Here is a 16,158-nt window from a genome sequence, read left to right as displayed (position 1 = left end):
TTCTTGAGTGTGATCATTGTATCGTGGTTCTTAAACTGTCCTTTGTTTCGAAATACTAGGTATAAAGCATCATAATGTAATTTACTCTTGGTTCAGGAAGAAAAGTGTATCTATCCACAGAGAGAAGTGTACATTTGTACAGACAGACATACACACACACACTCAGAATGCCACAGAAAAGGTGGCAAAATGTTGACAAGCAGAAAATTTAGGTGACAGGTATATGGATGGGTTGAAGTTCATTGTATTTCTTGAATTTTTTTTCTGTAGCTTTGAAATTCTTCAGTATAAAGAGTTCGGTGGCAGGGGTCGGGGGGGACAAAAAAGTAAAAGAGAAAATACTTTGAAACTACCTTGTGGTTTTTGAAGCAAAATCCCAAGAAGAGAAGAAAGAACTCACGAATCGGTTCTGAAACCAAACACAAATACTTTTTATTTATGGGATATCATTTTTACATCAATTCCATTAAAACCTAAAACCAGTTTGCTGTACTCAAGTTAGGTGGCAGAACAGGGTTTCAGTTAAGCTGGAGTCACAGAACTTGCACACGTCTATGGGCGGAATGCAGATACTGACGACACGAAGCGTTCACAGTTACAGGCTGGCTGCCGTCCGTTTAACAGTAACCCCCCAGGGAAAGGCCTTAGGATGAAAAGCAACCCACGTTTTGGTCTCATTTACAGACACCCAACACTTAGTTGGTCAATGAATTTTATACATTTATTATACAACATATGAAAGAATAAAAGATAAGGCTTACAGAGGTATTTTAGCAGTTGTAAGAATAAAAACCAAGGGCACACACTAACTCGGAAAGCTTTCCGTATAAACTTCAAAAGCACTGTTAAAATGGAGACGGAGAGGCAACAGATGTGTGTTGTTAAAGGAGAAGGTTAGAGGCTTGTCTAGTCGGATTTGTAAAAACTTAATTCAGAGTTCATGCTTTGAAAAAGCTGCATGTAACATTATAGTGGGTGTTTATGGCAAATCCAATCGTGAAATTTCTGGCCTACCAGTAAACACCGCAAAGTTGTAATCATGACGACGGAGTATTGCAATGTGTAGTTCAAGACACCGTGGGAAGAGAGAAGGGGTGTAGACAGGTAAGAAAGAAAAACCAGAAGAAGGCACCCTAATTTCTTGAACATTAGCCAGTAAGTAAGTGTCTGATGACTGCTCAATTTTATGTAACTTAGGGACATTTTTTAAAAGAAAAGCATCTTGTTACTCGTTTGGCCCCTTTTCGTCTCCCTAAAAATAACTGCATAAAATCAAGAGCCAAGTTGCCCAAGCAGTCCACAGGCACAGAGGCTTCTTTTTCAAGGGAGCTCGAAAACTATTTGGAGTCTTCTAAATGTACGAGATCTTCATTGCTTGGGAATACTTACTTTCCATATTCCAGATCACGAATAGCTTTCCCTTGGGCTTTTTCCCCCTGATCATCAAAATGTTCACAGTGGCTGAAATGAAACATCTCCCCGTAACCATCCTCTTATGTTAGGATTAACTGTGCTTAGTGTTCCCAAACATTCTCCAGTACTAACCGTAACTCCAAAAATAATTTCATCTATGATTTCTACTTGTTTAAACAAAACTAGAGCGGATTGAATCTAAGAACTGTTGCCTTTAAAGTGTGATTTTTTTTTTTTTTTAACTTTGCGGGATACTTCTGAAAATGAATCAAGTTCTTCACAAATTCACACCTGCCTCTGGCCCATCGCCCCTGGAACACCAGGCACCTGCTGGGATGGAACAGATCGGTCCCGAGGGCTGTGCTTGCGTCAACACCTTCTCTTCTCTTCGGTTATTAACTTGTGCAAACTGGTATGAGGTTGTAAGGTAGAGAGGCGAGTCTACCATTCCTAAGCAAGGAATGATGAAGTCTGCTTAATCATTACAGAGTTTTTCACACTTCTGGTTTATTTCACAGCAAACCAAGCCTTTCTTTTTGGTAGAAAAAGGAAGTGATTTCATTCTACCGTATCATGATTTTGTATATGCACACACACCGTATATACATACAAAATTTCTGTCTTTGGTGGTTCAGTTAGGGAGAAAATAATATGAAAATCCGAACACTGTTTGCAAAGAAACTGTGACATAGTGGTCAGGAGTAGCATTGTCTGTGTGCTTTTGCTCATTTAATGCCATTTAAAGGTTCACATTTAGTCCAAGAGATTTTTTTTGGCCAGATTTTGTGATAACCCGAACCTCTTCCAATCATTATTCCATCACGGATCTTGCTCATACCTACAGCATGCACCTGTCCAAATGCACCATTAGCTTTTTACCGGTTTAAATCATTAGACTTTTATGTTTTCACAAAACTTTAGGGACTAAATTAGTCATTCAATAGCACCAGATAGTTGAGGGGGAAACAGGTTATTTATACATTTCCTCAAGAAGGGTAAGGCAAGGAAAAAAAAAAGAGCAAAAAAAAAAAAATGACATAAAATACAAACCTAAAAATACCATCCTGTTTACTCTCGTTTCCTCATCCACATAAATAATGGCTATCACCTTTCTGTACAAATTATTCGGGTAATGAATGACGAGTGGCCCCTCCAGGAAAGGTCCTACCATGTGATAAAATGAGCTCAATGCTGGTGGTTTCGTGTCCATTGCCTGCAATGGACATTCTGCCAGGAAAAGCCTAGCATGAAAGAAAACGAAACAAAACACCTCTCACTTATAGTATAGTTCTTTTTCCAAAAAAAAACTAGAAAATTAGACACCATGAAAGCTTAACTAAAAATCTAAACCACAACTAAAGGTGCTTCGCGGTTACAAATTGCCAGCAAACCATCAGGTTTCCACAGAGCAGGCAAAATCAATGTTACCTAGAATGGCACGGGAAGCATCGGGAGACCCAACACTGACGAGAAGGCAAAAGGGAGAACAAAAACAAAAACAAAAAAAACCCAAAACAAAAACAACAATGGAAGTTTATAAGAGTTTCAAACTCATTTAAAAAAGGTGCAATTTTAATTTGTTCATTTGTACCTATATTCAAACTACTACGGCCTAACATCAGAGAATAAAAACCTACACCCTGCGTGGTGGAAAGCATCTGTGGCATGGTACGTGTCTAGATGTTCAAATAATTGTACCTTCCATCATTTAAAAACACTCACATTGAAGTAAACCAAATTATATTTGGCATGTGCCTCTGCGAAGGTCTGACTCGCACCTCTTTCCACAAGTTGGCCTCTTAAACGATGAGGTTAATTCTGGCAACATTCGCTTATGGTAAAGGTTGTTCTCTCTTGTGTTCTGAAATGCTACACTGGAGACCAAATAGAGTATAACTGGTTCGTTTGAAAAAAGGGACTAGAAATATGCCACAAAAATTATTTTTACAATACAGTTTTGCAGAAATAATCTCTAGGTGAAGCTTTGTCTTTTTATACACATATACAAAATTTAAACAGCAATATACACATCATCACAGTGAGGGCGCTGGCAAAGTCACCAATCTGTAGTGTTAGGTACAAACTGCAAAGCAGCCTTCCAAGAGGACGAGGCTACACAGCAAGCAGAGCCGGCCCGTTCAATAGCAAACACCAAAACGTCCCTGCAAAAGGGAGACAGTGCAAGAAAAGCAGCATGCGCTTGGATACAAACAGCAATTTATGGCTAATGGTTGACAGATCTGTGGTAACAGTGACTCTCTCGCTGCTATGCATAAAGTCCTAGGACATCTGTTTGTCTTTATACCACTCCACAAACTCGTCCAACAAAACTGGCCCTGAAGAGAGAGAGAAAACAAAGGGACTATATAAGGCTCTTCCCAGTGAGGCGGGTGTGCCCATGGACTGGGGGGGCGGGGCTGGGGGCGGGGTTGATGTGTGTGTGTGTGTGTGTGTGTGTGTGTGTGAGAGAGAGAGAGAGAGAGAGAGAGAGAGAGAGAGAAAGTGCGCGCGAGCGCGCGCGAGCGCACATGCCCAGTGCCCTGTACTTACACGCTCCGTCTTCGTCGTAGTTGCTGAGGTCAAGGTTAATTGTCCTGCTAAACTCTAGCACATTGCACCACTGGTCTTTGTTAATAACTTTATATTTTGATTGCTGATGGAGGGAAAAGTAACATGAATTACTGACACTCACAATGAACAAATGGCACGGTTTCAACTGCTGTATGCATCAACTTAACAAAGTTCATGAAGATTAACTCTTTCCATTTGAGGTATGTTAAGCACCAATCTAGGAGAAGGATGAGAGAGAGCAAGAGTAGAACTTAAGATGACAATTCCCATTAGGAAAATATTATGAGGGCTCAACACAAAATGACAAGCACATCAAAGAAACATGATTTTTATCCCTAGAAGTGAAATTTCTAGACTGCCAAAGCCCTCATTAACCTACTTCATAGAGATCCTGCAAGAATTACAAGAGATAATTTATGTAAAGTACCTCTTTCAGTGCTTGGCAGAAAGCAGGTGCTAAATAAAGAGTAGCTCCCCATTAACAATCCCTGGCCTGATCAGCATGCTCACTGTCAAGTACACACACGGCAGGAAGTTACTCTCCGGGAACTGACGAAGAGCTAGCAGCGGTCTCAGAGCTAGGTGCTCTAGCTGCTGGAGAGAGTTACTGTTCTAATCATTCAAACCTTGAATCTGATCATAAAAGTAATAAATCAGAACACCCATGAAGTAGTTCTCCTATTCCACTCAGACAAAAAACATGCCACAGGTATTTTCTTTTCAAAGTACACGATTCCTGTATAAAGACTGAAAAATTAAAACTCAGATTCAACAGTTTTTAAATCCTATCCACTAAAAGTCAGGAACACTGGGAACCAATACGAGGACGGAAAAAGCAGAGAGAGCTGAGCCCACGGTTTTGAGGATGCAAACACAAGAGAAGCTCAAAGGAAACGCTCGCTGTGTCCTTTGAAAAGAAAAAAAAAAAAAAGCCAACTAATGTAAAAGAGAGGACAAAGCACAGACCACAAGTTGAACTTTCGAAGCAACTCAAAGCAAACATCGGTCTCGGAAACCGCTGCAGACGCTCCTGGAACCATGCAAAGTCAGACTGGCTTGCGGCAAGGTCTTTCAGCTACAAAACTCCTCGCACTGGGGCTCAAATTCTGCTCTACTCTAAGAATAGGACCTATTTGTACTCATTTTCCGAAGAAAACTAACATTTCATGGGACGGCCAGAGAAATTAGAACAGATCACTTGTAACCACGGACTGTCACCTCAATAAATACTTCTTATAGTAAAACTATTTCTTATACCCGTCTTGAGGAGTCCCGGTTAGTGACCATTAAAAGCAGTTTTTAGTAACAGTCCTCAAAGAATCAGATCAGCTGAAAGTTTTTCTGGATCACTGCATAAAGTGAGCTGGAAGAAAGATTAAGGCAAGAGTGAAGCTGGAGTCAGGGTAGGGCCCAAGTTTTTCTCAAAGACCCAGGACCCTCGTCCTTTGAAGCAAAGGGCACTTTTTAAGGGGTCTGGGTCTGGAGGGCAAGAAGGATGCCGTCTGTGATAACCCCCGAAGCTGAAACTTATGTCTCCAGTATACTTCCAGGTCCTACAGTATCACAGGGCATCAAAACCAGCTCCGATAACCAGCAGCTCAAAACGTTTGATCATTAACACTTAGAGCAAGCAAACCTAGGTGGAGTCAAGCTCTGGAGATTTTTTCTAACGCAAACGGAAAGAAAATGGAAACTGAGGGAGATGTTGCCAGCGTGCCTAACCCTTAGATTGACCTAGGTGCCCGCATTCTTGGACGTAAGAGTAGAGAACAGTACAGGACCAACTGCTGTGAGTAAGAAGGTGGACAGCTGTTTCTGAACCTTTGCTTCATAAGAGCGGAAATTCATCTATAGCCACAAAAGAAAGTGAATCTTGGTTCACTGCTGTTATACAGAGCAGGATATCCTAACGGAGGTCAAGGGGGGCAAGAGAGCGGGAAGGACAGTCATGGCCGTCTCGGATGCACCTGCACCCGGAAGTGATGTGGCACATATACCCCGCCCCCCCAGACACCCCCAGAGAAAACAGGGAACTGCTCACAGACAGCGATTGTGTCACCATCATTCCTATAGGCAGAAAAGTACAACAAACAGAAAATTATGTGAAATGGTTAAATAAAGTATACTTGGTAGTTCTAAGCAAGCAAACATACATTCCATAAAATAACAATTTGGTACCTCTAAGAATTGGTGAAAAACTGGAAAAAGGGGCCAGATTTTTCCTAATAACAGTCCCAACATGCACTTGGCAGTGTTTATGTCTAGGCTGCGCTGGTCCTTTTCCTGTTTAACAAACAAAAACAAGGATGAGCCAGATGCCCCCAAATAATAAATTCCAATAATCCAAATTTCTATTTCACTTCAACACAAAATTAGTAAACAGCTCATTTGTCATACACCATAAAAACCCTGAACCAAGCCTGAGGTGGGGGAGGGGGCGGTTCAAACGCAAGGGAGGGCTTAATCAGTTTGGTGCTGTATCAGTTTACCGTGGGCAAGATTCATGTCAAATGAGTGATCGCCCTAATGCAAAAGCGATTAGTTATGTACTCACGGTAACTACGATCATTTCATGGGATAAAGAAAAATCTACAAATCGATCACTTGCTGCAACATTTACAATAATTATCCAAATCATAATTATGGACCCCAAAGCCTGTAACTTTACTAAATGGAATTTAAAGGTTTCGATTTCCATACTTAGGAATCAGGTTTCCTTAAGAAAAATCATTTTTTTTCCCACAAATTTATTTCACTGCTAAGTGTTTTTCATTGTTTTTCTTGAACCTAAAAAGCTGGAATTAAATCAACTCCTAATAAATGCTGGGGCTCTGGAGATTCTGAGAGGATGAATGCATCCGCGCACTGGGGGGCAGTGTCTAATGTGCTGCAGTCCTCCTTACCTTGGATTTATTAGATGTAGAATCTCTTAGCAGAACACCCCTAACTAGTAGCCAAGTGAAAGACAACATTTTATAAGGAAACCAGAAAAGCAATAATACATTAACCTTAATATGGGCAGATTAAGTTCAAATTCACTTCTACTTGCGATGAAGGATACTACTTTCTCGTTCTGACTTTTCATACAAGTTTCCATTCCAGAAATACAAGCAGGCTGTTTCTAAGTAAAGGGACTGAGGACCTGGGCCCATGAGCGGTAACCTCACATATCCGAAGCTAGCCTCCTGTGGTATTTTAACTACAGTGGAAATGTGCAAAAGGATTTTTGAAAAAGGGAGAGTGAGCGCCTGGCCATCCTGCTCGGGACGGAATCTCAGTGTTCGCCAAATTCAGGGATGATGCTGGGACTACCACGGTCAGCCACGTATGAGCCACACATACCTTCCGACCAAAGTAACTGTTACCTCGAGGACTCTAACACTGAGGTGCTCGTTAGTACACATGGTATTTCTGGCCATGACACTGGATTTGAAAGGGAAGGACTTGAACAATACGGCCCATGGGAGGGCCTCACTCAACAACAGCAAACAGGGCAGATGCAGATACAGGAAGATGGGCAACAGGTCTGTCTCGGTCCCAGTCGCAAAGCGTTAAGGACCGTTCCCCGACAGACCAGGTCAGATGGTCCAAGTCCCCCTTCTCCGTTACAGGCCACACAAACTGAGTCTGATGATGGTGGGGGCCCAGCTCCACAGCTCCATGCAAACAGGTGGGACCTCCTTTCCACGGCGTTCTCTGCCTGTCTCCTGGCCACGCATATGCTCTTGCTCAGGGCTGCGGGACTCACTCTCAGGGAGAGGAGGACAGGAGGAGAGGTGCACCCGAGCCTGCCCACCTCTCGCCAACCACCCTCATCGGTTTGCTGCATTTCAGGGGCTCACACTTCTGCGATGCACTGTGCAAGCAAAGGGACAACTTCCCCTTACCCTGTAACATGGGTGTGGCAGACAGCAACAGCACACCACACTATAAAGCAATCCACAGAAAAATAAAATAACGAGTAAACTGTTGAAAACACACGCGGCACCACGGGACGGGGCCCAAAGTTCATTTGCTGAACAACCGCTCAGGCAGCACAGGGCTGAGGCCACCGGCGTCCTGCAAACCCTTTCCCCCTGAGGAGTTTGTAATCACTCACTACGCCTAACGTCGCTAGTCTTGCCTTGATACAGTTGTGCCTTCTTCCAACATCAATGCCTCTGTCCCCATCACAATGGACATACACTAAGGTGACAAAAAAAAAAGATACAAAGGACCTGGACAGACTCTTTGCAACAATATAATCATCTGACAAACTGATGATCATGAAGGAATTTCAATGCATGTGTTTGGCAGTGATGCCAAAACATGGAGGAAAGGCATCAGACTCACAGGACCGGAAGCTGAACAGCACTCACTTACTCCTGCTCTGCAAGGGTGCCAGCCGGCAGCTCGCAATCACTAACACCATCTTCTGCCTAGCAAATAAGAGAAAGATATTATGGACGCACTCGCGGTCTGAACGGTGGCATCTCGCTGATAACCAACATTGCCGGTGCGGGGATACAGACTAAGTGCAAATGACCATGACTGGAAACGCTCAAAGTTCCTGGGAACAGCATGGTTGAGAGCTCCCACAGCACACATCTCCTAACCAGCAAAATTGAGACACGCCCAGGGGGTTCTCAATGATCCTAATGGCAGTCTCTGCAAAAGGGTTCCCAATCAGAAGTGAAAAGAAACTTCTAGGATGCTATGAGGCAGCCATCGACATCACAGGCAGTTAAAAAAAAAAAAATCACCTTAACAAATTCAAGGAGTACAGCAAACACATACAGAATCTCCTTGAGAGAAATTAAATAGTACCCTGTCAACACTGACCCGATGACCCTCTGCTCTTGGAGCAACCAAGGAGCAAAGGACAGATTTCTGCATCTCAAGGTCAGAATCTAAGCAGAAAGGACCTTGAGGCAGTCTGTCAAGAGTCCGTCAGCACCCCGCAAAGGCCCATCAAGGTTAAAGGAGAAGAAACCAAACTTTCATTCCTGCCTACTCCTGACCCAAGAAGTGGGGGTATCTCTTGCACGCACTTCCACTGTCTAGGAGAACAGCTTAAAAAGGAATTTTATTTTTCAAATAATAATAGGAACCGAACTGGTTCTAGACACCAAAGATACACTAACTCCCTACAACACACAACTAGATTCTGCCTTGCTGTCTTCCTTAAACAGAGATTTTTAAAAGCGCAGTTACAGATGAATTGGGCCTCTTCGTGGGGCAGCTGTAAAACCAAAGGAATGTACTCTGGAGATCTGAGGAAGGTATGTGTCGTCTCCGGACTAAATGCATTCCTCAAGCTAAAGTCTAACAACAGTGAATGTAGAAAGTGATGACGTTTATCAAGGTCTGATTTAAAGTTTTAGTATCTATTTACATATATTCAATATACACATAAAAATTGCCTTTGTTTATGTAAGACTGTTCCAGTATAAGTCTTCTTGTAAAATATGAAAATTAAGCACCTTTTTTCTTAAAATGGCTCAAATGACTTAACAATAACAGAAACAAAGCAATTTAAATATGTAAATACGGTATTACAAAATGAATCTGTCACCACCCTAGATATCTAGATATTCTGTACAAGAGGTTCCCAACTTCCAGATTCTCTATTTCCAATTTTCACAAAGTGGTAACAGCTTAAAACTTGTATGTGAAACGGGGCGCCTGGGTGGCTCAGTGGGCTAAAGCCTCTGCCTTCAGCTCCAGTCATGATCCCAGGGTCCTGGGATCGAGCCCCACATCGGGCTTTCTGCCCAACGGGGAGCCTGCTTCCTCCTCTCTCTCTCTCTCTCTCTGCCTGCCTCTCTGCCTACTTGTGATCTCTTTCTGTCAAATAAATAAATAAATAAAATCTAAAAAAACAAAAAACAAAAAAAAACCTTATATGTGAAAAGGGAAACCCTGAATTATTAAAAGTATAAAGAAAAAAAAACCTTCAAAAAAAAATCCCTCATGTTTTCAAGAGAGACTAGGTGAACTCAAGAAACCATATATGTGACTACAACTCACAAACATACATGGCAATTACCAAGTCAGAAATTGGTACGTGAAATCAAAAGGCCTAAAGGGAAGACCTATGACACACGCCCCGCAATTCTTCTAGGTCACCACTGGGATTATAAAAAAGAAAGAGAAAACGCAGTCCTCCTAAACACGGCTACCTAAGGGAACAAATGCAAGGTAAAGACAGTGCTAAAGAACTCGAATTGTGATATGGTTCGGTTTTTGAAACTGATAATACAATAAATCAGTTTTTCAAGTGGGAGTTTTTTTTTAAATGAATGTGAAAAAACAAGCAAAATGTCAAAAAACCCAAGAGTGCCCTCCCACTGGGAAATGTGAAATAGTTTTGCTCTTAGAACTTACCCAGCATTCATTAAGATAACAATGTTTGCAAAGCAATTACTTAATTAAGCTAAACTATTGACACTTCCTTTAAAACAAAAGAAAAAAAATGCCAAAAGTCTTTCCTTGTCATTTTACTTGGCACAGATTCTCTGACTGTAAGCACTACTCTTGGAAAACAAGTCATTATTTGGAACTTGAGGTTTGCAGACAACCTAAATCATGTCAGTGTAGAATAACTGAACAACTGTTCCTAATTCTACAGGGCAACTTGCGGACTACTTCAAGTGCACCAAAAGCTGTTAAAGGCGCCTATACTTAAACACATTCAATACAACGACTCTGTTAGGTCAGGCGTTATTACAACCCCCACTTTATAAATAAGGAAACTGAGGCACGGGGAGCTGAATGACAGTCATCAACCAGTTGGTCAAGCCCAAGCCCGAGCTCTTGGCTGAGTAGCACAGCACCTCCCTGAGAAGGAATGAGTGGGGAGAGAGAGGTTGGAGGCAGCGAAGTCCAATCGGCTTTACAACTAGGGGCTGAGCAACCGTGTCTGCCCCAATGACGGGATGCTCAGGGTCAGGAACCGGGGAGGAGCAGACCACACCCCCTTCCTACTTTCGTCCTCCCCCTGGACCACCCCGTTTTCTTCCGAATTCACAATGAAGAGAAGGAGAAGAAAGTGGAGGGACGGCGGGCGGGTGGGTGTGTGCGGCAGGGGGTGTGGACAGGGAAAGTAGGCAACTGTGCTGCTGAGGCCGGGAGAGACGGACCCACGTGAGAAGAGAAGAGAAGCGGCTCCCGAGACCGCAACAGACTCGGGTCAGCGTCGGCGTCAGGCCGAATTCTCCGCCGACCCGGGCCCCGGGCCGCTGAGCCAGGCCTGGAAAATGCTCCGGAGCGGCTTCTGCGGGTGACACTCACGGTCATTCCTCGTTTGCAGGGAAATGACTCAGCCGCTGTTTCACTTAGAGGAAGACGACACACGAGCTTTGGGCCGCGTAACTTCTGCCGTCTCGCCCAGGCCCTGGGGCCCGCCCCCCGCAAAGCGCGCCCGGAGCACTGTACCAGCCGCGGGGAGCGCCCTGCCAGCGCCCAGAGCATCTCACCGCCCACTAAGCCCGCGACCGCGCCTCCCAGGAAGAGACGCTCGGGCTCTTCTGCCTCCACGGAGCCCTCCGGCTCCACTTCTTCAGGCTGGACCTCCAGGAGTGCGGGAGTGAGAACCCCCGCCAGAGAACTTGCCCGCTGTTCGGGGCGCCGCGAACCGAAGGCCTCCCTGCCTCCAGCGGTGGCTCCTCCCACCTCCTCTTCCCACCCTCGGTCTGTCCATCCGCATCATCTCTGGCACTCTAGGAGGACCCCCACGTCCCCTCTCTCTCCTTTCTTTCCCGGGCCGGACGGGGCCTGCTCTTCTCAGGGCTAAGACGGGGCTGCGCGCCCCCCTCGGCCCACCATCTACCCTCCTCAAAACTCTGGGTGTCCACTCGCCCCGCGACCGCAGCTGGCTACTTGCCTCTGCCATAGAAAACAGGTAAAACCAAATGTAACATATTTAATAACTCTTCCCAGATCAACACAAATTACTATAGTCTTTTACCTCATTCCATTTGTCCAATCTTATTCTCACTAGATCCTTAAAAAAAAAAAAAAAGGAATCAAGAAAAAATGGCTGTTTTATTTTAAGTGATCCATATAATGATACTTGTTTATGTAATAATATTTACATTGGGGGGGCCCTTCTGCAAAAATGCCCACTTGTATGAAAGGACTGGCCATTTCAACCCCTGAATGTGTGTGTCCCACCATCTTCCTCCACCAAGACACCACAAGATCCTGACAGTGTGAAGTCAGGGAAGGCAGTGTGGCTCTGTGAGAGCCCCGTGCTGTCCCCTCCTATCTGGCTTCCAGTCTCATCATCTGCATAATGACAACACTGGACCACGTGGTCTCTTATGGTTTCTTTCAGCTCTAAAGTTTCCCAATTCTAAGACATCCATGAGACTATAAAAATAAGTTCAAGTCAAAAATTAAGTTAGGAGAAAAATAACAATGAACCATTATTTTTAATTGGCTACAAGTATGAAAGTGAGGGAAAAAACCATCACATTCATAGGGCTATATAATCTTGGTGGTGAGATGTCAAAGAGGTCATCTTGCCATTTTCTGGTACTGTATCATAGCTTCTTTCCTCATATATTAAAGTATAATTGAAAATATTTAACATAAACCATTGTTATTTATAATAGGGAATATTTAGGATGTTAAAACAATAAGAAAGCTTAATTTCTACTAAAAGTTTGGTTTTAAAAGGTCTGCTGTGTTAATTATATGTTATTACCTCTAGGAGTCCTTTCTTAGTAAGGAAAAAATAAATATTAGAGGCAAAAGAGAGGAGATGGACTTTTCCCAACCAAGATGGAGTCAGAGAAATCAGATTTCCCCTTTCACTTTGAAACACTGGGAAACTGGACCAATTATCTGAAATGATGGCTGTCACACAATGGACAACAGGCAGCATAGGACCATGACCACTAGAAGGAGACAGGACGGAAGGCCTAGGGTAATCCCTGCTCACTGTTCGGGGGCAGGTTCCAACCCGGAACACAGGAGGAAGAACCCAAACCGAGCCCAGGGGTCTTGCTGAGCTGGAAAGGACAGAGGCTGTAGTTCAAGGAGGCAAAGATGACTATGATTTGTGGGACAAAATACCAGCAAGGGGGGAGCTACACAGAGAGGTATCTGGAAATCCATAAAGTGTCTCCCTAGTCATTGGCCAAGGACTTATCTGTGTAAGTGCCAGAGGAGACTGAGTGCCCGGAAGGCAGCACCCACCCACTGAAAAGGAGTTAAGAAGAAATTCCCAGACCTCCCGCAGGGCTGGGGAAAACCCTGTGTTCCCACCAGTTACAGTGGAAAGATCTAATACACATGGCCTTGGGTAGAATCCTCAAAAGAGACTTACCAGTGGGGTTGAATCATCCCAAAACTGAAGGTTGCTCCAGACCAGGACTTTCAAAGGATCAGTCTGGTTCCAAGGAACTATAACTGTACACCAGGAAAATGCTTAAGCTCAATCTTATTTAAAGGAATACAACAAAACTCAGGAACCAATAACATCCAGCATCCAATCAAAAGCCAAAAAAACAAAAACTACTAGGAATGCAAAGAACTTGTCAAATAAGATCATAATCAAGACAAAAATTAAGGAATAGAAAGATACCCAAAAATGACAGACGTGATGGTACCAGGAGAGAGAGTTTTTAAAACACCTGTCATAAACATGTTCTAGATGTTCAAGAAGGTAGGAGAAGATATTATCACATAATGAGGAGAGAAATGGATATAAAAAAGGCTCAGATGGAACTTCTCCAGCTGAAAAATACAGCACCTAAAATGATAAATACACAGGCCAGGATTAACAGCAGAATTAGACACTGGAGAAGAAAAAATCAGTATTAGCAGACATAGTAAGAAATATTACAAAGGGCAAGGGGAGACCCCCAAAACTGAACACGGAATCACTGGCTTGTGGGACAAAAATCAAGCTTCTAACACAGGTGTTAACTGCTGTCCCAGAAACACAGAAAGGGGGAACAGAAAAAATGCTGAAGAAATAACAGCTGACAAATTTCCCAACGTAATACAAACTGTAAGTCCACACATTCAAAAAACTGAACAAACCCTAACCAGAATGAACAGAAGGAAAATTATGCCAAGGCATATCGTAATCCACTTGCCAGAAAGGAGGGAAAACGAATAAAAGCAGCTACAAAACAAGACACTATGTTCAATGGAAAAATGAACATCAGACTTATCATTGAAAACTATTTAAGACAGAAGACAAGGGAAAGAGATCATTTAAAGAATATTAACAGTCAATCTCTAATCTTTTATCCAGAGAAGCACCTCCTATATCGAAGGCAAATTAAGTTTAGAGAACTCACCACCAGAAAGTCTGTACTATGAGGAATGTTAAAGGGAATTTTTTAGGCGGAAGGCAAAGGATACCAGGAAGAAACATGGATCTATGTCAAAGAGCACAAACATGGCTCATAAAAGATATTTTTGTCTATTTAAAGCAAAAGTTTTAACAATGTATGCTATGGTCTGATGTTTGTGGCTCCCTCTGAATTCGTATGTTGAAATCCTAACCCCCAAGGTCACGGGTATTAGGAGATGTGGCCTTTGAGAGGTGGTTAGGTCATGAGGCTGGAGGTGAATGCCATTCTAAAAGGAGACCCCAGAGAACTCCCTCTTCCCCTCTGCCACGTGAGGGTACAGCAGAGAGCCATCCAAGATCAGGCTTTAGGCAATCACCAGGGACCTAACCTGCCGGCACCTTGACCCTGGACTTCCCAGCCTCCAGAACTGCAAGAAACAGATTTCTGTTACTTATAAGCTACTTAGTCTCTGGTATCTTGTTATAGTAGCCTGAACAGACTAAGACAATATACTATGAAATTTATAGTACAAGTACAATGTCCCACAGCAGCAGCAGAGAGTATGGGAGGGCGAAAGGAAAGTCTACTGTTGTAAAGGTTCTTGCATTACACATAAAGTGGTAAAATATTATTTGTAGATTGTGAAAATATAAAGATGTATATGTCAAGCCTAGAGCAACCACAAGAAAAATGAAACAGAGAGGCAGCTATTAAGGCAATACTGGAATGGAATGATTAAAATGGAACCATTTAAAAAAAATAACCTCAATCCAAGAAATCATGATAAAGGGGAAAAAGGAACAAAACAGATGAGACAAACAAGGAAAAAAATACCATAGGAGATGTAAGTTTAACCATACCAATAATCACACTGAATGTACATGGTTTAAGCATCTCAAGAGGGTATTTTCAGACTGTCTATATGCTGTCCATAGGAAACTATATCCTGCCTGTAAGAAACCCACTTTAAACATAAAGACACGGATAGGTTTAAAGTAAAAGGGTGGAAAAAGACAGACCCTGCAGACCTTCATCAAAAGAAAGTAGGAATGCCTGTATCTGTATCAGACAAAGTAAATTTCAGAACAAGGAACATTACGAGAGATGAAGAGACATTTCATGATGCTAAAGGATCAATGCTTTAAAAGGCTGTAACCATATGAACTGTACGTACACCTAATGTCTGCACTTCAGAATACGTGATGAAAACGACAGGGGGAATAAAGCTGGAGAGTTCAACGCTCCTCTCTCGGTAGTGGACAGAACCTAGAAGGCAGACAACGGGAAGGACAGAGAAGACCGGAACAACACTATCAACCAGCGTGACCTAACTGACCATCATAAAACACTTCACCGGACAGCAGCAGGACACTCATTCTTTATGTGTTTTACACAAAAACACATTCATCGCGGCAGATTGTATTCCGGACCGCAGATCAAGTCTCCACACGTGTGGTGAACTGAAATGACACGTGCTGTATGTTCTCTGACCACAACAGAATTCAACCGGGGGATCACCGCGAGGATTACTTGGAAAGCCCTAAATACGTGGAAAATAACACCAATGACACGTTTCTAAATAACCAACATGTCAAAGAAGAAATCACAAGGGAAAATGGAAAATATCTTGAACCGAATGCCAACGAAAACACGTACAACATCTCAAAATGGCGGATGCGGCGAAGCAAACCAAACCGAAGGGTCCAATGACAAAGCCATCTCAGAGCGTATTTTGGCCCAACTGAATGTGTCTGGCGAGGATTAACATGGGCGGCAGTTACTCATCTTACCTACCAGGGCTTGTGAATTCACAGGCAGCGCTCGGGAAAAGCAAGGATCTCTGCTGGCTGCTACTGGGGATGCAAAGAAGGAAAATGCCGAC

General features: G+C 43.1%; 1 protein-coding gene across 7 annotated transcripts in view; it reads right to left on the bottom strand.

Moving 5' to 3' along the window:
• Window positions 1–407: 407 nt before the first annotated feature.
• DCUN1D4 (defective in cullin neddylation 1 domain containing 4) overlaps window positions 408–16,158 on the bottom strand; it is a 71,624-nt gene continuing 55,873 nt past the window's right edge. For 3 of the 7 annotated variants that reach the window (XM_080795813.1, XM_080795812.1, XM_080795807.1), the window contains exons 9-11: window positions 6,163–6,267; window positions 3,964–4,066; window positions 3,391–3,749 (exon numbers count right to left, since the gene is read on the bottom strand). In XM_080795813.1, coding sequence (XP_080651939.1) covers window positions 3,694–3,749; window positions 3,964–4,066; window positions 6,163–6,267 — 264 coding nt within the window. In that variant the 3' untranslated portion in view covers window positions 3,391–3,693. Of the gene's footprint in view, window positions 3,750–3,963; window positions 4,067–6,162; window positions 6,268–16,158 lie in introns of all 7 variants that reach the window. The other 4 variants (XM_080795811.1, XM_080795809.1, XM_080795808.1 and 1 more) reach the window with 3 other exon arrangements.

The sequence above is a fragment of the Martes martes genome (genome assembly GCF_963455335.1).
Source record: "Martes martes genome assembly, chromosome: 2".
NCBI lineage: Eukaryota > Metazoa > Chordata > Mammalia > Carnivora > Mustelidae > Martes > Martes martes.
This window is presented reverse-complemented; position numbering and strand designations above follow the sequence as displayed.